Source organism: Annulohypoxylon maeteangense (assembly GCF_022496945.1).
Source record: "Annulohypoxylon maeteangense strain CBS 123835 unplaced genomic scaffold GGS22scaffold_9, whole genome shotgun sequence".
NCBI classification, from domain to species: Eukaryota; Fungi; Ascomycota; class Sordariomycetes; order Xylariales; family Hypoxylaceae; genus Annulohypoxylon; species Annulohypoxylon maeteangense.
The window spans coordinates 221,738-244,438 of NW_025953256.1; the positions used below are offsets into that span (position 1 = coordinate 221,738).

The 22,701-nt window shown below is 46.0% G+C and overlaps 8 protein-coding genes across 8 annotated transcripts; 5 read left to right on the forward strand and 3 right to left on the reverse strand.

The window, feature by feature from the left end:
• Nucleotides 1-152: 152 nt before the first annotated feature.
• On the reverse strand, nt 153-904 carry GGS22DRAFT_144249 (uncharacterized protein). The gene is made up of 2 exons (XM_047958831.1): nt 596-904; nt 153-537 (listed from the first exon to the last, which is right to left on the reverse strand). The coding sequence occupies exons 1-2, from the start codon at nt 708-710 to the stop codon at nt 392-394; spliced, it is 261 nt and encodes an 86-aa protein (XP_047818410.1). The 5' UTR covers nt 711-904; the 3' UTR covers nt 153-391.
• A 3,951-nt stretch (nt 905-4,855) lies between these two features.
• Nucleotides 4,856-5,592, forward strand: GGS22DRAFT_144272 (uncharacterized protein). The gene is made up of 3 exons (XM_047958832.1): nt 4,856-5,147; nt 5,216-5,277; nt 5,345-5,592. The coding sequence occupies exons 1-3, from the start codon at nt 4,892-4,894 to the stop codon at nt 5,447-5,449; spliced, it is 423 nt and encodes a 140-aa protein (XP_047818411.1). The 5' UTR covers nt 4,856-4,891; the 3' UTR covers nt 5,450-5,592.
• A 112-nt stretch (nt 5,593-5,704) lies between these two features.
• Nucleotides 5,705-6,397, reverse strand: GGS22DRAFT_188785 (AP complex, mu/sigma subunit; the record flags this gene model as incomplete). The annotated part of the gene is made up of 2 exons (XM_047964761.1): nt 5,705-6,202; nt 6,329-6,397. The coding sequence occupies 2 exons, from the start codon at nt 6,395-6,397 to the stop codon at nt 5,705-5,707; spliced, it is 567 nt and encodes a 188-aa protein (XP_047818412.1).
• A 356-nt stretch (nt 6,398-6,753) lies between these two features.
• Nucleotides 6,754-8,017, forward strand: GGS22DRAFT_163828 (uncharacterized protein). Its single transcript, XM_047961436.1, has 2 exons — nt 6,754-7,191; nt 7,248-8,017. The coding sequence occupies exons 1-2, from the start codon at nt 7,050-7,052 to the stop codon at nt 7,655-7,657; spliced, it is 552 nt and encodes a 183-aa protein (XP_047818413.1). The 5' UTR covers nt 6,754-7,049; the 3' UTR covers nt 7,658-8,017.
• A 1,032-nt stretch (nt 8,018-9,049) lies between these two features.
• Nucleotides 9,050-11,177, forward strand: GGS22DRAFT_144287 (dicarboxylic amino acid permease). The gene is made up of 3 exons (XM_047958833.1): nt 9,050-10,595; nt 10,653-10,764; nt 10,832-11,177. Exons 1-3 carry the CDS (start codon nt 9,155-9,157, stop codon nt 11,007-11,009), a joined length of 1,731 nt encoding a protein of 576 aa, XP_047818414.1. The 5' UTR covers nt 9,050-9,154; the 3' UTR covers nt 11,010-11,177.
• Nucleotides 11,178-11,401: 224 nt separating this feature from the next.
• GGS22DRAFT_200343 (uncharacterized protein) lies at nt 11,402-12,739 on the reverse strand (the record flags this gene model as incomplete). The annotated part of the gene is made up of 4 exons (XM_047966423.1): nt 12,106-12,739; nt 11,813-12,012; nt 11,751-11,767; nt 11,402-11,610 (listed from the first exon to the last, which is right to left on the reverse strand). Exons 1-4 carry the CDS (start codon nt 12,343-12,345, stop codon nt 11,402-11,404), a joined length of 666 nt encoding a protein of 221 aa, XP_047818415.1. The 5' UTR covers nt 12,346-12,739.
• A 942-nt stretch (nt 12,740-13,681) lies between these two features.
• On the forward strand, nt 13,682-15,873 carry GGS22DRAFT_188789 (uncharacterized protein; the record flags this gene model as incomplete). Its single annotated transcript, XM_047964762.1, has 3 exons — nt 13,682-14,152; nt 15,322-15,611; nt 15,756-15,873. The coding sequence occupies 3 exons, from the start codon at nt 13,682-13,684 to the stop codon at nt 15,871-15,873; spliced, it is 879 nt and encodes a 292-aa protein (XP_047818416.1).
• Nucleotides 15,874-17,930: 2,057 nt separating this feature from the next.
• Nucleotides 17,931-22,359, forward strand: GGS22DRAFT_163838 (uncharacterized protein). Its single transcript, XM_047961437.1, has 7 exons — nt 17,931-18,456; nt 18,544-18,867; nt 18,943-20,374; nt 20,435-20,745; nt 21,268-21,354; nt 21,599-21,761; nt 21,847-22,359. The coding sequence occupies exons 1-7, from the start codon at nt 18,406-18,408 to the stop codon at nt 21,861-21,863; spliced, it is 2,385 nt and encodes a 794-aa protein (XP_047818417.1). The 5' UTR covers nt 17,931-18,405; the 3' UTR covers nt 21,864-22,359.
• Nucleotides 22,360-22,701: the final 342 nt, after the last annotated feature.

The following is a 22,701-nucleotide window of genomic DNA, read 5'->3' on the forward strand; positions in this document are numbered from 1 at the left end:
ATGCAGGTGGTGGGAAAAGATACGGAGCTCCGGCAGCGCCGATCTCGCGTAGAACTCAAGATGCGGCCAGACGCAACCCGAATTTAAGACATTGAATGCACTGTTAGAATAAGACGGGAGGAATCAGTAGGATCACAATCCAGGTATATTAGTCGGATTTGATTAGATCCGAAAGGATTGATGGCGGTGGTATTGAAAGCATTGAAAGCAAATGCAGCCATCCGATGGGTATATCCAAATGCAAAATGCCAAGACCTCAGCCAGAACGCCGTCAAGCCTCTGAAACAATGCTAAATCATGCCCGATCATGCCCCCCACGACATTCATGATTTCGTCCGCCAGACCGCCAACGCCGGTGAAAATGCAACAATAGTCGATAGTCCTTCCCAACTCATAATAGATACAGTCCGGCAGCCGAAAAGACGATCAGACCCATTACAGAAGCTTCTAATGCCGGCTTCTCTGCAGCGACAGTCGTTAACGGTTTCGGTGGCCGCGCAAGTGAGTCTGTAGAGTTGACCATAACGGGCGTAGAAGCTGTCAAACACGATCAGCTACAATTTTCCTCATATCGAATAAAGGCAGTCCAACTTACCCATCGATCCAGGCGCATCCTCAATCTTCATGCTTGTCTTGTGGGCCAAAACTCTTTGTTGAGCAGCAAGGGCGACTGGTAGAGCTGCGGCGATAATTACGCCGGCTAATCGCATCGTAGCTAGTTATGCGAATGGTTCGTTTGTAATGGCGATAGTATCATTCGAGTTCGATGCGCAGCTTTTTATTTTCCACGTCGAATTTATGAGGATAAGATAATAAGACAGCTGAAGCAATGCAATGCAAAGCTATCTAGCTGCTAGCAGCTCATGGGAAAGAGGAATAATAGTAATAGCTGGAGAGGTCTGACTTGTTGCTCAAAGTATGAATGGTAGCTAATATGCAGAGCAAATCAGGTAGGGGGAGCTACTAATACGAAGGTTTAGCAGTTTAAACAAGGCACCAATAGATGGTAACATGGCGTGGGTGAACAATAGGATGACGGGCAAGGAGTCTAGATAAGGCAAAGTTTAGAATAAAAAGCCAGGACACGACCATGGCGTGTTCAAAGAATCAAGATGGTGTGTGGATCAAGCCAGGGAAGTGAAAGTACTTTGTGAAGGGTAGATACTCTAGAGAAGCAAGGATATGTGGATCGCGATGCGACGACGCGGCCCCAAGTTCGGTGGGTTGCGTTATCTGGGACTATGTACAGGGGCTACTACATAGGTAGAGTAGGGCGACTGGGACGACTGGGACGACTGGGACGGGGGAGAAGAAACAAGATTTCCCTTATCCCACGCAGGTCATGTCGCCGCATGCAATCCTATCGGTCATCCATACATAACCTCCTACAAAGTCCTACTATGGTACTTTACCTATTATTACCTACCCTTTACTACTTACAGTGGATGTGACGCCGTGACGAAAGAGGTTGGTAATCGCTTTTGCGACACACAGGGAATCTTCTGAAACGAGACACTGCTCTCATGCTCAATCCAAACAAACATCGCCCCAGCGCTGCAGAACGGAATCTTCCGTTTTCAGAAACATCAGAAACACTAGACTTGGCTGACGAGATTACCATACTAGCAGCTAGTAGGTACTTTACATACCTAGGGATAACTATATCTTATCATAAGATGAGGAGGTACTGGGTAATCTATTGAAACCCTATCCGATCTAGAAATTTTCGAATTTCGAAGAGGAGAAAAAAAACCCATGTGTTGCGGCGGATCAGCTTAGTGTGCCCAGGTGGCGATCCCGTCTCGGCCAAATCTCATCTAGCCTTGCATGGTCGGACGGCGGACCATAAGAACAAATCCGCCAACCCGCCAATTCGATTAATGTATTGAAATGTATACAGTATAATACAGTATACAAACGTACAGTCTGATACGTATTCCACACTGTATCCTGAATCTTACAGTGGGTCATAGCGCTACAAGGCGCTGAAAGCCCCTGTAATTTATAGGGGTTATAGCGTATAGCTTAATAAGGCTCAGCGCGTGTCACGTGACACCCCTCGTTTTGAACTATTAAACGTATGTCTTTATTTACCTACCTACCTATTAATACGCATTCAATTGCATCAAATCAATCGATTGAATCAGATCAATCAATTAATTTAATTCGTTTCGAATAAGTTAAAATATTAACAAAAATCTTAGAAGGCTATAGCGCTAGCTTTAGGGCTTTTTACATACCTAAAAAACCACCTATAAGTTATAAGGAGCTAATGCGCTATAAAGCCTATAAGTTACAGGGCTTTCAGCGTCCTATAGCGCTATGATCTACTGTAAGATTCAGGGCACTGTGTGGAATATGTATAAAACTGTACGCTATTACACTGTATTGTACTGTATACATTTCAATACATTAATTGAATTGGCGGGTTGGCGGAATCGGCCTTATGGTCCACTCTAGGTCGTCCCAAGCGGACAACTTTAGTCAGGAGTTAATATCCAGTTAGCTCACTTCCACGAAGAGGACCTGGCAACTCTAACAACGGCTGCAACCTAGAAATCTCAATTAAGCATTTAAGTCTCAATTGAGAAGTCTAGCCGAGTGGTAGAGAAGTAGAGAAGAGACACAGCGCAAAACAAAGGTCACGAAGAAAACGTGGATGACATGAGGACGGAAGTGATAAGACAGGTCGGATCCAGGTTGGTACGGGTAGCTTTTCCTTGTTTGTGCTTCTATGAAAGAAAGCATACGTCATGCTACTGCAGCTATTGCAGCAAGTATTGCAGCAGGGGGGAGGGGCTGCAACTGGTAACTGCAACTGCAACCTGCATTGGTTACATCGAACACATCGATGCTTTCGACTTGCAGGAATGCAAAAATAGAAAAGATTCCGGCAAGGAAGAATAAAGCTATCGAACGCCAAATCGCTGATTGGCGCACCACCCGTCAGTTTGACACACCATTACGAAGCTCAACACCATTCTTTCTCTCTATTGCATCCTCTTGCATGCGCCATGTAACCTGTCAAGAAAATACGAGTATAGATATTCTGAAAACTTTCCTTATAAGAGTATGCGACGTCGAGTGAAACAGCGAAGAAACCACATACACGAATGATGAGAATAGGTCAGCTAATGCCAAGAACAATTACGAAAACCTTTGTTACGAACTATTATACAAGAGTTTGCCACTTATGAATGCCAACAACCTTACTAATTGAGACTATTAAACCTTTCAACTTTGAATATAGTCGCGACACTACGGAGCTATACTTTCGTCATCAGGAGAAGCTATCGCCATGAACGCAACTCGGCAAGCAAAAGCAAGTTCACCAATCAGAACTGAAATACCAAGCTATACTTGAATCCTGATTGGCGGATCTTATGTGATACTTACGTGAGCTTCACCGGCACTCGAGAATATACTCATGGGGCGCTACCAGTTTTATTCTTTATTAAGCAGTCGTCTTACGTACAGATGTAAGACATGAAGCCATGAAGCCCTAATTTGGATGACTCTCTGATAGCACAATTCTCCAAAGCTAACCCTAAGACACAGGTGTAGGATTATGTAACTCAGTCAACCCGTGATCAGGAACAAGTGACCAATATTATACCAGAATAATCGGATTAATTAAAATTCATGGCAGGAGACTGGTAGAAGGTGTGATATATGCCTGCTGTGGTCTCTTCAAATTCACTATGAGATTTATTCTCGGTTAATCCACCTATATGGAACGCGCATATGGTCTTCAAGGTAAATATCACGCAGCGCTTACAGGTTTCTTAGGTGGGAATATGACGTCGATGACTTCCCAGTTTCCGGCCCAGCTTGGCCAAGTCGACTCCACGAAATTCGAGTTTCAATAAGCCATAAAAACATTCGACGTTATAAACCAGCTCTATTTTTTCTGGGCTCCATTAATTAGAAACGTGCTTACGTATAGAGGCCATTGCAGCGATCGAATGAATTACCTAATACTTGGTCAACATGTCAGGAAATGATAGGGGCTTTCCGAGACTGAGATTATTAATTGTCCCGGGGAAAAGGAGCCGCATCTTCTCCTCCATTGTGGTACGGGGTCCCGGTGGAACATATTCCGTCCATTGGTATTCGGGACTCCTATAGGATATGATTGGTCTGGTTCCTGACAGACCGCTGGCCTTTCCAGCTCAGGGCTCGTCAGAAGTCATGCTACGTCCACATCCATGGCCTCTCTCTTTGCCTCTAACGAGATGCTGAAATATTGAATAACTTCGAACCTTGGTAGAATAATGGATGAGCGGTGTTGTTGCGGAACCGAAGGATCCTGAAGTACCCATAGATCAAGTTCGCATCGTACAGCCTCTCGTATATCAGCCCAATAGCTGGAGCAAAGCCCACACCCAACGGTAGATGCGGAATGTTCCAAATTCATATGAATAGTAAGGAAGCCAAATATTATACGATTAGTAGGCACCCCCTATAACGAAATAGGGACCGCCTAGTTGTCTAGGACAGTAGCGTCAGTACTGTAGCTACACTTTCCCCTTTTCTCATCGTATCCCCAGCGTCAATTCATAGGTATTCCTAAAATAGAATTATGTGATAGAGAACTCAGTGAAGAAATGCCCAAAGAATCGGAACCAACATATAGGATGTTCGTAATGCATCGAGTACAAGTATGTATGATAGTTGTCTAGGTAGAGTTGAACATCTTCAGCAGCATGGGAGAAAGGGAGGGAGCATTACATAAGGAGTAAAGAGACTAACGGTGTGGCTGGTAAATTTCGCGAGGCTGTGTAGGCCAGTCAAGCCACAACACCCTAGAAAATGTGTCCCGGTCAAAGATGGAATTTCGTTGCGATGCGACTTAACTTAGTCGACCGGAAAGCGACGACAACAGCCCATCATGTTTCCGACACTAGTACGCAGGACGGCCGAGAAGGCCACATCTTCCTTGCTGAGGAACACGGCTTCAACAGCTTTGAAATCGGCTAGCACCGGACCGTATAAGCTGAAGAAGGTCTGGCCTCCAGACTTCACCAAGCTTTCCGAAAAAGACCAATTCCGATTCGAACGGCGATATAAACGGAGACTGAAGCTTGCAACTGTGCGGCCGCGATGGGATAAATTCATAAAACTGGCACAGTTGTTTAGTATGATTTGTAAGTGTCAAGATTACCGAATCGCTTGATATGGCAGAGGGCGCAAATTAACATGGCATCTACTACAGCCGTCCTGATTTATACCGTTTTATTCATGGACTGGGAACAAGAGAATAATCCATTCCAAGGGGTATGTCAAAACCCCGCACCATGACTACTACCATTTGGTTACCATACGATCTAACATATGCATCTAGATCAGGGACAGGTTCTGGGATTTCTTCGGTGCCCTCACGCCCGAGCAGAGACACCAAAGGCGAACTCCCGATATAGAAGCGATCACGAACCGCAAGCAAATATAATATGTACAATACGAGTCTCACGTCTCATGATCGCATGTGGAGTTATAGAGGTGGGAAAATACCCAATTGATATTTCATTCGCACCTGTATAGACGAATCTCCATTAAAAGACGATGCTATCCCTCCTCGATGCTTATCCGTACCCGTAACCACAAAACTCCAGACACCTTTTCGGTTAATTACCTGAGCATCTACTGCTGGGTAACATAATATGTATGTATCTAAGTAAGTACACACACACACGTTCACGAGATATCACCGACTAGGCCAGACGAAGTTACCACCCATGCCCAGACCGCCGGCCAACCCGGAACCCCTAGCCTCGTTGACGGGTCTCTTCGCAACGGTGCCCTGGGCGCGCACACCAGAGACAATGCGGTCGAGATTCGTTTCGATGACGACGCCACCAACTATCATCTCGCTGAGTGCCGCATGCAGGGTCTCGAAGTTGAAGATCAGGTCCAGCTCGCACACGTTCTCGAACAGCTTGTCTAGCGACTCCACGTACACTTGGATTAGGTCGAGTAGGGCCAGAGGCGATTCTGTCGAGGTCGATATCACGATGAAGTATAGCGTTGCGTAGTGCCGGTACGTCACGAGCGAGGGCACGTCGTTGTGAGGCTCTGAGGCGGATTGGGAGGTCCCTGATGCGGCGAGGAGTGGGGGTAAAGGGAGGAAGTTGCAGGCACCATCTGCTCGGTTCGAGACGAGAGTGAAGATCTCCGAGATCAGTCTCTGCTGGATGCTTGTTTCCTGTGGTACGATTACAGTCAATGCATGTTCGTGTGTTTAAGATAGGCTGAATCGCTCAAGTGACCAAGGTTGAATTCAGGTCGCAAGTGTTCCGGTGTGAGGTGAGATTGTAGATGGTAGTCATACCAGCTGAGTATAGAACTTGGTCAGCCTAGGCTGGCCCTGGCCGTTGAAGACCAGAACTGCGTTGATCATCGTGGACGGGGATTCCAAGTCATTGGTATGCTAGTTGTACGAAGTATGCATGTATGAAATGGCGATAGTGGGGCTGAGCAAATGCAGTAGAAGTAAGTCACAACTTTTTGACCGCCTCGATATTCGCATAGATGCGGGTAAGTTTACTGCCACCACAACTGATTGGGGCTGTGTGGCTGTGGTGTAACGTGGGTTTGGAGTTGTATCTTACTAAACCCTTGCAACTGATTGGGAAATTTAAAGGATAAAGACGGGAAGGATAAGATGCACGGACCAATCACGGATTACTTTGTCAGATTAGATCCGCACATCTGGCACGACATAAAGCAGCTGAAGGCCGGAGTCCAGAAAGTCGCGGAAACTTTCCCCTCTTCAACTTCATCTTCTTTCCCAACCTTATTTTGGGACGTCAAGCGCCGCCGTTCATTAGAGGAACGGCGTTTATACAATAAACAACCAACATATACAAAGGAATCTTAACATTTCATCATGTCAGTCATCAGCACGTCACACTGGTTCGGCCCAAGCCAGACCGTCGAGTACCACCCAGCAGCACGCCAGGGAGCTCGACTATTCAAACCAACATAATTACGATGATTGGACGAGTTCTGCCTTAGGGCCAGCAGATCTCTTCCGTTCATTCGGGGGTTCAATGATCCCCCCAGTTCAAGACTGGTCCCTGGGTTTGGATACTGGCGGCAACATTAATGAAGTAGACTGGTCCCTCTCCGGATTAGACGGAGCAGGTGATCCACTTGTTTTCGAGAATAACATGCGCAACGGACAGTTAGATGGTACTTTTACCCCCTATTCCATCACATCCAGTATTCTCACTAACAAACCACCGCAGCTTCAGGGATACTACCTGGCTTTGAACCTAATCTGGATTTTCAATTTAACCAACCCCTCAACATTCACAGCGCTCCAGGATCGGGGTCAGATACAGGACCTTCCGATCCTTCCTATTCACCACCTATGCCCAAATCTCCTGGGGCTTCATCCAGTCAAGGCCAGACTCCTAAGAGTCGTCGCTCGCCTCCGGTGGACCCAATTACTGCTCTCAAACGCCAACGCAACAACGTTGCGGCTCGCAAGTATCGGCAGAAGCGAATTGATCGGATCACCGAGCTGGAGATGGAACTTCAGGGCGTGAAGGATGAACGCGACGATTTACGACTTCGTCTAGCCCGTCAGGAGGCGGAGGCGGCCGCGTTAAGGAGCATGTTGCAATTGAACTCTGGGAGAGGTGCGAAAGGTTAGCAAGGTCAGGCAGTGTATTTTCGAGGTTTCTATTAGTCCAACAAAAAACGAGATTGCTTTTTTTCTCATGTCTCAGACGATGTCGGCTCATTCTTCTCCTCATGCGTGTTTTGTCCCCTGCGGGACAGCAGAATTTGATTGTCGGAAGAGGGAACGTAGTTGTCATCTTGGATTGGCATATGGATGAAGGCTTAGGTTTTTGACATACATACCACAAGCCCTACGATCCCTACTCGGTATACAAAGATGCATTATTTTAAGTCAATTCGAGTGTGATTCATTGTCTATGTATTCATCTCTATCTACAACGGATATTGATATTGAGCTTCTATATATCCCACTATATTCAAGTCTTTCTTACGACTTCATATCTCGAGTATCATGATGAATAGCAAGTGAGTGAAAATGATTCATATGTTGGACAGCGAGCACAACACACTCGGATTTTTGGAGTTTGGAGAATTTCTGGCAGATCTCGCCTGCGACCCCTATTCTGCATTGCGGACTTCGAGGCTTTGTGCTATGAGGCTTTGATTCATATGCGGTAGTACATGAACCATTATGATTCATACTTGGCGGCAGGGATTAAATCGCATTTTGTAGCTAGTGCATTGTACCAAGTCCCACACCATTGCTGAGGTAATGCCTTGGATGGAAAGAAATCTTGAATCAAGCCCAAGCCACTTGTGTAATATAAAACATATACGGCGTGTATGTGAGTGTCTTTTATTTCTGCTTTTTGTTTCTTGTTTACCTAGGTAGCTTGCACTTGTCGAGATATTTCAATTGAAAGCATGGGCGTAGAGTCATTCTTCGGTGCGATGTTGCACACTGGGCTCATACGGATCGGCACGAAATAAGCCCTAAGCAACATTGAAAACCTTGAACGTTATACATACGAAGTATGAGAACGCCTTATCCCCCATCAACTACGAAGAATTCTAGGTCCTCTATGCATCTTCTTGGCATACCTGTTTGGTAAATGTATCATAATAAGGAACATCACGTCAAAGATCTTTTCCTACAAAAGAGGAAGCATGAATCGGGGTTCCCGTCATCTAACATATACACCGGGGCGGGACCGCCCCCCGCTTATCAGCAGCGATAAGATACAACCTTAGATATCCCTAGCCCCAATTCAGCCGTTCACGCCATTTCCCCCAGCACCTTTCTCATGAAACCAACCCGCAGTTTTCCAAACCAACAGCATAGCGAATACCAGCTAAAAATGGCGTAATTGTAGTAGCAGTAGCATTTTTTTCTCTGTCCTTCCCCTAAAGGTGCCATTGAAGTCAGACGGCCTCGCCGCTAATCCCTCGCCCCTGGGTAGTACTATTAGTTTTCCGCGCCGCGCGTTCCTACCTAATTAATTCCTCTGGAGCCCTGTTGCTATTATTAATAATTAGTTTTTTTTTTGGTCCCCGTTCGTTAATGCGGTCGCGGTGAGATTTTTTTTTTCTTTCTCGCTCTAGCCCTGGTTTTCTTTGGCCCTTTATTATGAGCGGTGCTGAGACTGAGCCGCTTCTCGGGAGGTATGTCTCGTCTGGCCGTCTGACTGTATCCGGAAACATGGGCTTCGAAAACGGCGCTGAGGACTACGTCCGCGAGACTGATGCCGCGTATCGGTACCGTGATGATGAGGAGGGACACCGGGATGGGCTGCAGCATGATGGCGATTTGGTCACGAGTACGGAGGCAAGGTCGCTGTCGCGGGGATTGGCGCAGAGACATCTTTCTATGATCGGTCTTGCGGGCGCGATTGGCACGGGCTTGTTCCTCGGTCTCGGAGGGGCTATTCAGACGGGCGGACCGCTGGGTGCGCTGCTTGGGTACGCGGTCGTCGGGCTGGTCGTGTGCGCGGTTACGTTCGCGTTGGGAGAGGTGTCGGCTCTACTCCCCGTTACCGGATCCTTCGTTCGACACGCCGAGTTTCTCGTCGACCCTGCGCTTGGGTTTGCCGTTGGTTGGAATTTGGTCTACGGCATTGCGCTGTCTATCCCTAGCGAAATCACTGCTATCTGCGTGCTATTCACCTTCTGGTCCGAGGACGTCAACCCCACCGCTTACATCATGGCGTTTATCGTGCTGACGTTCATCGTGGGCATTGCCTTCGTTCGCGTGTTTGGCGAGGTCGAGTTCGCGTTTGCGATTCTGAAAGTCCTGCTTGTCGTCTTCTTGATTGTTCTGGGCATTATTATCGCGTCGGGAGGTATACCGGGCACCCCTGCGATCGGGTTCAGGTATTGGTATGAGCCCGGTCCGTTCGTTGAATACATAGCGACAGGAGCATGGGGCAAATTTCTCGGCTTTTGGGGCGTGCTGACCAGCGCCGTCTTCTCGTTCGCGGGCATCGAGTCGCTCGCCATGGCCGCGGCTGAGACACGGAATCCGAGACGTGCGATCCCTCGCGCGTGTAAGCGTATCTTCTACCGTGTTCTGCTTTTCTACCTCCTGGCCATTCTAGTCGTCGGCCTCCTGGTTTCTAGCGACGACTCCCGCCTCGATGACTCCTCCGGCACGGCTGCCCAGAGCCCATTCGTTATCGCGGCCGCGGCTGCCGGTATCAGCGCCATACCTAGCGTCGTCAATGCCGTCGTCATTACATCCGCATGGTCGGCGTCGAATCAGTCCCTGCTCGCCGGCACGCGTGTCTTATTCGGTCTAGCGCTCAAGGGCCAGGCTCCGAGGATATTCCTTCGCACTACGTCTTGGGGCACACCGTACGTGTGTGTGTTGTTCTATACCGTGTGCATGTTCTTGAGCTTCATGAGCTTGAGTAACGGCGCGCTGACGGTCTTCTGGTGGTTGGTTGATTTGACGGCGGCGGGCGTGTTGGTTTCTTGGTCGGTGATCTTGCTGAATCACATACGCCTGAAGTTGGCGATGAAGAAGCAGGGGATTCCGGATGAGAGATTACCGTGGCATAATTGGTGGACTTGTAAGTTTTGCTAGATATGATTTGGGGGATACAGATGGAGGTGCTAACTCTGTGTAGATTACAGCTCATGCGCCGCACTTTTCATGTGCATTTTGATCCTACTTACTGGTGGATTCAAGGTCTTTACGCAGGGGAATTGGGACCCGAGTGGTTTCGTCTCATCATATTTGTACGTCTCACCCCTCCCACCACCCCCCTTCTATGGTATTTGTGACCTTTTGCTAACTTTTGACCAGGGACATACCCCTCGTAGTTGGGGCTTACTTCATATGGAAGTTTGTCAAGAAGACTTATATCGCACAACTCGATAGCATACCGCTTGACGAGGCGTTCAAACAGGTGGACCTCTATCCCGATGAGCCAGAGGGCAAGTCAACGGGTTGGGTGCGCTTGGTTAGTTGGCTGTGGGATTAATGATTTAAGTTGAAAGCTAGAAGGAACATAGTAGACTGCCCACAAGGGACTGTATGAACTAATTGTGTTGGCTAAGCGGATACTTTTAGGTTGATCGCATATGTATCGGCGATGGGAAAGGCAATGAGCGGCCTAGACGGAAATATTTATATCCACCTACGTTAATGAGGACCACGATCGGAAAAGAATAGAGCAAGTTGTTCATGAAGTTATAGGATTGGAGAATGAAAGCAAGCTAGTTGCTCGAAGGAGGCTTTTCAACAGCCTCAGTACCATTTAATCACACGGATTCAACATGAAAGACGGAAACATCATCGGCCGTTGCGCACTCGGCAAATGAGCGTTGAGTTTACACGTCGCATAACTCAAGTATATTCGGGAGCAAATACATATCAAGCGGCAGTGATCTTAATATACCCGGCAAATTCCCCTGAGTTCAGTTGCTTTCCCGTCGCTGGGTTATTGCTATTCGGCCCCAGCAGCCTTGCGTAGTAGTACTCGCCCGTCTCGGTAAAGTTCTGGTAGTTGAAGCCCCAGTTTGTGACGTTGACGGATCCGAGATACACCCCCGGTTGCTCCACTCCGTCTACGAGGTGCAAATCTATTCCATGTTAGCTATCGCATGCTATCGTCTCAACGTCTCGTGTCTAATAAGAACTTCCCAAGGGTTAGGGTAGGGAATAAGGAATTGTTAGCACGAAGAGGACGGTGATCACGCACTAAACACAAGTCAGCATTCACTCATGGTAATCAAAGCGCTAGACACCTCCAGATCTCTTAAGCAGATCTAAGTGCACACATACCATGTCTCAAGGTGATAGTTGGGGTCCGGTAAATCTGGCAAGCGAAACCCGAAGACGGACTCGCCGGGTGTCCCAGCTGCGATCAGATCCTGCCACACAGTCCCAGCGAAACCCATATTTAGGTGAGCTTGCAACGTGTCGTTGCTACATTGGAATGGGATTTCCTCTGCGGTCTTGTTCTCGATCGTTGGTAGTACCATCTACCTCGAGTTCAACTATCAGTCCTGATGTACATGCACTATGTACGGGGTTCGATGAATAGGGGGTTTAGGAACAGGGGAAGCAGTGCGTACGAAGCCCCAACTTCCACCACCAACAGCAATGGCGAATAGGGGTTTAAATTTAAACCCGTCAACATCCGTTCCGGTTGAGTCTGCGACTAAACGTAGAGGCCCTGCGATGCCCGTCGTGTTGTCATAGTTAGGGTACGAAGAACAGCCGCTCGTAAGAGGAACAACAGTCACATTTGACACAGCTGACACTAGAGCCGATAGGAATAGAACCTCTATGGCCCTAAGGAGATTTTGGAGCATGTTGATGGTATCTCGAGATTGCCCGTTACGTGATTGCGACTAGAGTTGACTGACAGGTAAGAGAAGACTCATGGGTCTAAATTACAACAAATACCACCACTCATATATGCACTCACAGATCGATACGGAGCTTTTTTGATCGGAAAATTAATTGTTCTCAGACTGCTACACAGATAGAATTTCTAAATAACTTATGGTGAAGCTCTTCGACGGCTAATCTCGAACAGCCAATCAAGACCCGAGCATGGAATTCTTGTATATTGTTCTCGGCAGTTCACTACCATCATCTCTCGATAGGGCGCAAATCCATAGAACTCGAATAATTTGATCTTTAGCAAAATTAAATACATATCGAGAAAATCATCACGATATGTGTAAATTCAATAATAGGTCCACTTTGCCAAATTCATGTACTTACATTACCCTTATTCTCATACGCTAACTTTCTAGAATAATTATTTACCTTCATAGGACAGCATCCATTCGCCAACCATAAATACACAAATACATGATATCCTGTACACAACGGGCCATGATGTAGGTGTATCAATACATGATAGTTTCCAAGACAAGCGCCTGGTGCATACATAGATCCGTGAGATATCGAGGCGTTGAGGCTCGTAAGAAACGTAAACCCTTTGTTGTGGCTCAAACGTGTCTCTTGTATAACGCCCATCATGTTCGGGAAGAAGTCACATCTAAGTCAGCAAATACTCTTATTTGAATAATTGTGAACTTTAAATACCATAAAATAGATATCTTAAGAAGATGCTCGAAGTCTTTAGCCACGCACAGAATGTAGTGGGCAATACATGCCACTGTGGCAGATCTAATATAAAAGCCTTGTAGATGTTTTTTTTTTTCCTATTCAACTTACCATCATGAAAATTCACGGGGGAGAGTGTCTTTTAAGAGGGCTTTTATATCAAGTACTATCACTTCATCAAACCTTATGAGATTTAAGTTAAGGACACATAGGCTAGTTACGAGATTAAGTTGAAACTCCGACACCTACCCACGTAATTATCAAACCTAAATATTTTCATGACTACAACGCCATAAGATCTTAAGTTATCATTCAAGATTATAATAAAATATTCTTCAATTTCATATTTCAGGTTGTGGCTCTCAGGAACTACCTAGGTACCTAGGTAGGTAGGTATAAAACCACCTCCGGGGCTCCTATCACGAGTGAAGACCTACGATTTTATTTTTCAACTCTTGATAATTATAAGGATATTATGGATTTTTCTTCCAATACTCTCTCTACTACTTCAACTCTTTATAAAGGCAAACACCAACAAGGAAGGATACCAAAATCTCTCCACATAATATCATGTCGCAAAAGACCCCTAGCGACTTCCCACGATTCCCAGAGCTCCCCCGGGAGCTAAGGAACATGATCTGGCAATTTGCAGCACCAGATATGCTGCCTCTGGCTCTACCAACTGGGCCCCCTGTTGTCCGTCTTCCGGTACCCGGATGCTTCCACGTCAACAGAGAAGCACGGGAAGAGATAGCGAGGTGTACTCCTTTCTTTATCGATCTCCACCATATCAACATCACCTTCAAGACTATAAAACGGATATTGTATAAGATGCCTTGTCTACAGGAGCTCTGCAAATATATTCGAGAGTTTGTTATGTGCCAATGTGGGATGATCTACTTCGATGCGAAAGTTCACTGCCCTCATGAATTTCCAAGGCTCAAGAAGATTTACGGCCTTTCCAAGATTTTTCCGATATCCCAATTGTCTACGAAATACAACCAAAAAGGTGTGTCTCAGATTCAAGCCAGCTTCGATATTGTACGCTTCCGAGCGAGAAAAAAAATAACTGGCGATCAATATGATGGGTGTTTCTTCTTGTTCGTGGAGAAGCCTGGGAGGAGAATACGCCTGTGTATCGATTCCCATCATATAAAGAAGAATAATTCCAGTATGGACAGTGAACAGGAACAGGCCACCCGTATTGCAAATTGCGTAGGTCTATTAGGTTGTCCTCGGTATCCTTTGGTGTATCGTGTTTGCATACGAAAATTCGATTGAATTTCCATCCATGACCAAGCTCACTAAGATCTTATTGGCATGGGAAATAAAGAGCGTTTATGAGAGAGAATGATACATTATATATTTCCATAATGTACTCTTGAATAACTCTATGTTAGCTAAACAAACTAGATACTATTAGTCGCTAGTGTTAAGATAATGTTGAGATGAAAAAAATAAGATTTCATACCTAGTTGAAATAACCTGACTAGCAACTTCTTAAATTCATGAATGCCATACTAGATCTTACATGGTGGTTCCATTGGTGATGCTCGCAACACTTGACGTTAAGACACTAATTTACATGAGAGACTAGACAACCCAAATAAGGCAAAAGGAGTAACATAGATATATTGGTAAATGAAACAAGTCACTTACTATTTTACCATGATTTGTATGTCATTGTCTACAAGAGTCTCATTTTAACCTTGTAATTTTCGCTGGTATTATGTGATGTCATTAGAATCGTATCAAATCAGATTGGTTAAAGAATTCAAAAGGTGAGAAGACATAATTAGTAGAAAATACGACGGAAGATCACATGGAATGATTCACTGATGCTAGGGAATCGCCGGATTGCAGGTGGTACAATCTCTTGCCACCCTCTTAGTGGTGTAAAATAGGTACCGTATCGGCCCCACTACCTTCCTATCAGGGAAGCTGTAGAATTCAAAATGGGAAGCAATAGGGAGGAGGAATCACTAGGCACTCCACAGTTAAGCCACCGGATCCCCGGCCTCCCCAGTTCCACTCTCCCAGGCGGAAGGACCAACTAATAAGAAGATCGACACGAAGGTCAAACCGCCAAGTTCTTCATCATCACAAACAATTCATCATTCACTTTGTTTCAACCAAGAACTACCAAACTAAACCCGCATTGTTCGCCTCCGATTAAAGTTCAAGCTTTCTCAAATACTTCTTGTCTCCAGATACCGCTCCTTGGCCAATCCTCTTTGTCTGTCGATTCGCTCTACCAATCTCCTATCCACCGCCTAACGTCACCGCCAACCCGAAACAAGCCACATAACACTACGAATATGCGTTTCTTCTCGACCATCGTCGCGGCGCTTGCCGTCGCTCAGGGAGTCTCCGCCGTCGACGTCCAGAAGTCTGTTATCGTCAGCTTCCCGAGCGAGACCACAGACGATATCGTCAACCGCGCCAAGGATGACATCCGAAAGGCGGGGGGCGTGATTACTCATGAATACCAACTCATCAAGTACGACTCTATCCCGATCTACCTATCCTCTCCATCCTTCAAGGCCATATCTTCCATCGCCGCTCTATTTAAATAACAGACAGAGTGTTTTTCTTCAATTCTACGATAACAAACAGATGAACTAACCGCGCGTCTCAAAAACAGGGGTTTCGCAGCCAAAGCACCTCAAAAGATCCTCGAGACGGTGTCGGCCTGGAGTTCGGAGTTCCACGCCGTCATCGAGGAGGACCAGGTCGTCGAGATCACATCGAATTCGTCTTAAGCGCGGCGTTCTCGGGCGGCTATGCGACCGCTGCCGCGTGATGAAAGGCATGCTGGAACATCCTACCTGCACGATACCCCCCCACGAACCCCGCAGACGGGATCGGCGTCGAGTTGAGTTGAAAAAGCAGGCAACATGAAAATAATTTGGACATTCGGGTTCGGTTGAATTAGAGAGTCATTCGGGTTACCGGCGTTTTTTTAGTATTCCTTGGAGGGTCTGGGCTGGTTGCTGTTTCGTAGGAATATCATTATTTTCGCTGTTCCGAGATGCGTTCGGATCGTTCCACTCCTCGGGAGCGTTGTCTTGCGATTTGTACCTGTGGATTTTGCGCGTTCTCATCTTGAGTACCTATTGAAACATGTGGCTTGGGTTTGTTTATACATATGCTCCCGCTAATGATACGATGTTTTGCGAAGTGGGTAGGGATTTTGATTAGTAGGTAATGTAATGTCTATTTGAATATTATACACAGTGAGATTGGCGGTGATGGGTGCCTCCCGGATACAATGGGGTTTATCGAAGTCTTTTGGGGATATATGCAAGCCCTCATGCGCCAACGATAACTATACCAGCCATCGGGGCTATGGAGTTTCTAACAAGCTTTTCCTGCATTGAATTCGTGGCCTAGGTCTTCCTAGATCTTGGTTCTTTGAGATTTGGTAGACATATTCAAAAATGGTATCAAGTATTAAGCACATTCATCGAATTTGGTAATATTATACTACGTATTGTCTGGGTTACACAGATTTATTAATTGAAAGAAGATGGCTATCGTAAGAGGTATGGATCTCTTACATGAGCAGACATTATTAAACTTGATGCGGTGTATAGTTCGTTTACTCGGTGAAGTTCACCGCTGATATATCTTCATTTGACGAGATTCCTTTATGTCCACTCAGGAGTGGGTTAGTTTACGTGTATGGATCGCAGTGAATGTTCTTTGGTAGGTTTCTGACCATGACATAATCATGAATTGAACTTTTATGTCCAAGATTTTGTACCCTATAATCCGACCGCTTTTGGCGCTTGATGGTTAGTCTTACAAGCTAATAATTAATTATTACGCTTGTTTAAAAGAGAGCTTTTTCATAATATATCCCACGTGTGAATGAGAACACTACAGTATGTGAGTTCCCGTTAAATAGAAAGCCGTTTGACATTAACGGTTTTTGTATATTCATTGTATCTGATAAAAGAAATGTGAAAGAAGTTGTGAGCATTAAGAAAGATTCCGACCGTTTGATACTTAATAGGTACAGCGCTTCCATAATACGCTATGAGTACTAGAAAATCGTCCCAATTCTCTTCTCATGTGAGGTCTGATCGCGTTACATCGCCGTCCTCTGCGGGGGCAGATTGTGACTTGAAACAAACGGTAATGAATGGATGTGACCTTACGTCGCTTGACTCGGGTCTTCTGGAATTGATAATGGTGGTCGTGACCTTCCCGAGCTCTTCCATCTGTCTAGACTCCAGTCCGGTACACAGTTAAAACATTTCCAACAAAAGTTATAACATCCCTTACTGGTGGTTAAATGGAAGATTGTTTGTAGTTTGTAGCCATGACATGCTAAAGTGTTTCTGTTAGACAAGTTTCAACTAAGCGTCAGCCTTAGATGCTAGAACCATGGCTTATCTGAATATCACCCTAATAAGATTAAAGGGCAATGGCTGACCTATGACGAAAAGGTGCGCAGGATGCGGTAAGTATCTCTCACCTTTTCTTCATGCAAAGTGTACCCGAAGTGCCCGAGGTCTGCTATGAAAACGCTCTGAACGCTTTGCGCTTTCCAAAACTTAAGCCTCTCGTACCTTGCATGTTGACGAAATGGTTCTAGCTTGGACAAGGAAGATGCAGCTTTAGGCGTATTAGCACATGCAAGATCCCTGTAGTTACAGGAGCCACAAAGCGTTCTCCCCCCTATCGAGTTGATTCTTAATCGATATCGAGTTCCACAGACACCCAGTGACCGTGCCGCCTTAACCCAGCAGCAACCCAGCAACCACGTTAGTGTTAATAATAGGCGTCTTATTAGGTTCAAACCGCTCGGGAAGCACATTTCAACTACGACTTTACGACTTCAACTTCAACGTTCTTTTGACACCATCCAACAATCCTTTGGTTGACAAAGGAAGAGAAAGAAGGAAAGACGTTCAGAAACAATGGGTTTGATTACACTCTGAACAATCTGAACAATCCGAACAATATCCATTCTTTCAGAACAATGATATATTTTGGCCTCTTATAGCGCTGCTGGTGCACGAATTCCTACTTCAACCCGCTTGTCCTCGACACATCATCGTCAACGACTTGAACCACTACTTTCATTTCACTATTGCTAGAGCGCAACTGCGATTCCTACCCTATTTATATTTATTTTCTATACCCAGTAGTTAATGAACTCTTGAGTTGCGCAGCTAGCTGCCCTTCGGCTGGAATCGAGTTACGGTTCACAGCCTCCTCTAATCCTAATAAACGACAGAGACGGCATCACACATTACATACCGAGATAATATCTAACCGTAACCATGGTTCCCTCTATACAATCACCGGCTACGCAAGGAGCCTTGCTCGAATGGGTACGTCTTTTTCTTTTGACCTCGTTCCTTATCTTGAATTTTTGTCTCAAATAATGAACCAGCTGCTAACTTAATCTGGTTTAATAGACCGAGTCGATGCTCGTCCGATTCATACCTGATCGAGGTCCAGAGTTGAGAGCGAAGAAGCCCGAGAACCTCTTCGACGGTGCTGTTTTCTCTGCCCTGCTTGAGATTCTAGATACCGAGTACAACCCTTCTAGATTCCAGCAAAGCCTTGAAGCTTTTCCAACCGATACCGATGCATCACAAGGTAGAAGAAGGAACCTGCACATCATCCATATGGGATTGAAGGACCTAGGGAGGCGAAACTGTCCTAGAATAGAACCCCTGATCAATGAACTGGATTTCCAGGCATTGGCTAAAGAGCCTACCAGGGCTGGCGCTTTCGATGTAAGTACCCCTACCTTTCCCTCCAGTTCGGCGCAATTCCCTGTATTTTCAGATCCCGCTAACATTCATCTTTAGATACTAGTCCTCTTCCTGTGCGCTGCATGTCTCCGTGAAGACGATAACTCGAAATTTGTTAGTTTGGTTACAGGTTTGGAAACGAAACTTCAGCAGGGCATTTTCCAGATCCTCAAAGAAGTTGAGACCAAACTGGCACAGATAACTGACAGTGACCTTGAACCCGGCCAACTTCCCGCAGACCCCGATGACGAACTTGCGCAGGAAGCAGCGCTGGCGCAATTGCAATATGAGGCGGAAGAAGCGAAAAGGCAGGCGGGCGGCTTAAAAATGCGGCTGGATCGTCTTCAGGATAACTACGAGGATCTTATTAGGAAGCACGAGGAGCTCCAAGAAGAGAATGAGCAGTTACACAAGCAGATTGAGTCGGAAGTCGGTAACTTCGACAAACATCGTCTTCAACGCCAGCTGAAGGAGAATGAGACGCTCATCGCAAACTTGGAGAACGAAAGGAATTACTTGGTTGAAGAAAGGGACCGGCTCTTGAAAGAGAAAGCCCGCCTTGAAATAGCGGCCCAAAAAGCTGAGACGTTAACTGACGAGAACCAGGAGCTTCGTTCTAGAAATGAAGACCTTTCTAAGAAGGCCAACATGGCCGACAATCTAAGAAAGAAGCTAGAGTCGATGAAGGCGATAGAAGCTGACTTCAAGACCCTCCAAAATGAGAGGGTTGATGCGGCCAGACTTATGGAACAGCTTGAAAACGCCACAATGAGGGTAGAGACCTTGAAGCGGGAAGCTGAAGCTTATGCCACGAAGATGCAAGGGTATGAAATCGACATTGCCAACTTTAATAATCAGAAGACGATGTACACGGCAGAGAACGCTGAATTAAGATTGCGCCTTGAAGATCTGCATTCCAGGAGCCAAATAGATGAGGCTGTCGTCCGAGACCTTCAAGAGAAGGTTATGATGTTTGACCCCTCAGCTACTACCCCGACTACCCCTCTGGGTTCCCATCAGGCCACGCTAGAAGATGAGCTGAATGAATCTAGTAATGCCATGTCAATGAGGAATCTCGAATTGCAGCGCCTGCAGGCGGAGAATGCCGTTCTCAAGAGCAGCATTGGTACGGAGACGGAGAAAGGTCAGCTTATCCAGGAGATGGAGGACCTTCGCGTTTCACGTGAAACCCTGCAGGAGAAGGTGAATGATTTGCTCGAGAAGTACACGGTTAGCCAACATCAGCTCGATGCGCTTATCCAGAACATGGGCAAAGATGGGTTAGTCAAGGCTATGCAAGCTTGTTATGACCTCGCTCCGGATACGAAGTGGCTAATGTCGAATTATTTCAGAGACGAAACATATTCCAACATGCGAACGCAAGTCCTCGCCGAACAGAACAACACCAAGCAACTGGAAAGGGAACTTGCTGCCGCAAAGGAGCAGATCGCCGACAAAGATCGTGCTCTACTCGAAGCACGAGGTGATTGTAAGATCATCTTCAGGGAATATGCTTTCACTGGAAACTATGCTGACATTGAGGATAAAGTTAATGCCGTTGAGAAGTCGAGTCTAGAAGCCCTTGCGGAGCTGAAGAGAACAGATGGCATGCTTGCCGTTTCTCTTCGTGCCGAGCTTGAGGCGGAAAGGAAGAAACACAAGGCATTAAGAGATGAATTCGAAAACCAGCGATCGCAACTCTTGACAGCGTTTATCGAGAAGGACCAACTCAGACGCGAGGCTGAGACGGCTAACCGCGAGATGCAAAGAGCCGCAGACGGGCTGCCCGTCAGCACGGATAGCGCAAAGCAATCCGAGAAGATGGAGAAGCTCCGGACACGATACAAGCAACTACAGCAGGTGAGTCAACGTTCTTCTAGCGAATCCCTTGCCGGGTCTGTTTCCAGCCGCGAAGATGATGATAGGCACGTCATCAACACTAAGGTCAAGCGCCAGAGTATTTGGAGTGCTCTCACTAGCCCCTTTTTCGGAAAGAAACAAGAGCGACCAGAGAGCGGTTTTTACCCTTACGTAGTAAAGCGTAATGGCTCATTTGGACCCTCTGATCGTCCAGTCTCTTCTCCTAGTTCTATCCTATCTTCCATATCTCCTATATCTCCCCAGTCTCCCCCTGGACTTGGCAGCAGTGGCTTCTCTTCTAGAAACCTAAGCAATTCTTCAGACATCTCGAAATTCACTTCTGGGAGCAGACCTGTTAGCAGAACGAGTGCACGTTCTACGTTGTCTCCTTTCCTAGACCTTCATCGTATCAGCGAATAAGATGAGGGGGTCAAGCGGCTAAGGGGTTGTGTCAGACCTGCAAACTTACGACGAGAATCATTTAGAACATACATATACTAACAATGTACCTCTCACTTACAGCAATACGAGCAGTCAGAACTTAAGAACCGCGAGCTAGATCGGACACTCAAAGCTGTCCGTGCCGGATCAGAAGCCGGTGCTCAGAAGGTACGTCAAGCTTTCCCTGCTTATAAATTTCATATCGCTAGTCTGGAAAAGATGGTATTACCGGTGTCTTTTCATATATCTGTTTTCATTACGGCTCAGAAATATAAATTTTGTTTCATGTTTTCATATCATACTCTTGTATCTCATTCTATGATCATGTATATTGACCAGGATCTTGTGACTAAATTAATTTTCTTATTACTGGAGAGTAATGTTTGAGCATCTACCTAACCATATTTGGCAGGCACAAACCGACCAGATTATTAAAAACTTGCAGCGGGAGAATGCGATGATCGCCACTGCTTGGTATGACCTCACAAGCCGCCTACAGAGCAACCATGTTGTGCTACAGCGGCGGCATGATGTCCCAAAGAGTTGGTTGAACAAGCAGAGACAAATGGTGAATGGTGAGTAGCTTTTTCCCTTTGACATGATGTATCTGTCAACAAATCCTGTGAATAGCATTATATCAGGTGCTGATGCAAACAATAGCTACACCTCGGAAATAGGAACTCTAAGTATATCACAACTAACCAGAGGGGGACTCGTGATTGTCTAGAATTGGCTTATTCTCCCATTTTGAACTTTACTGCACGCGAAACTAAGTATTCCTTGAAGTCGGTTTGGACACACACGGTGGGGGCTAGAATTCCCCTTTCTCTCATGCACTTTCTCATGGAAGTCTTCCTTCGTCTTTTATCACGTTACGTTGGAACGAGTGATGTTACCATCCTAGACGCAACACCCTTTGCCCCCTTGAAGCGCATTTTTCTTTTTATAGGCTTGGTGAGCAAGTATGCACAGCATTTTGGTGGACGGCCTCGGTGATCGTTTCGCATGCAACACATGCATGCCTTCTGTACGTAAATTATACCCGCTTTATACTGCATCGGTAGATACGCGGTGGTTGTGTCCGTGAGAATCAAGTCTTCCGAACCTAAATCGAGATGTTTCTAATAGAAACTTCGGACGTTGCGTATTAGTGAATTAAGGATTGTTGCAACGAACCGTCTTAGACCTTCAAAGTTGGTTGACTTGGGTTCTAATGCAGTCATACATATATTATAGTATCCGCCCCCAATATTGCAACCATATTAAGAAAGACATCTACCAAGTACCTGGGTAGGTGGAATAGGGGGAGAAGAACAAGCGCTATATTTAGTTTTTGGGATCAATAAATATTGGTGGCTTGCGGCTCAAGACCATTCCAGCTAGTGCTTCGCGGACTATTACCTCATGTAGATTGCCGGTCCGTTGACTGTCAGAGTTGACTGTCAGAGATCCGAAATCTAGTAAGTAGAGAGTTATTACCTAGGTAATAAGATTGGGCAAGTGATAACGCGTGTC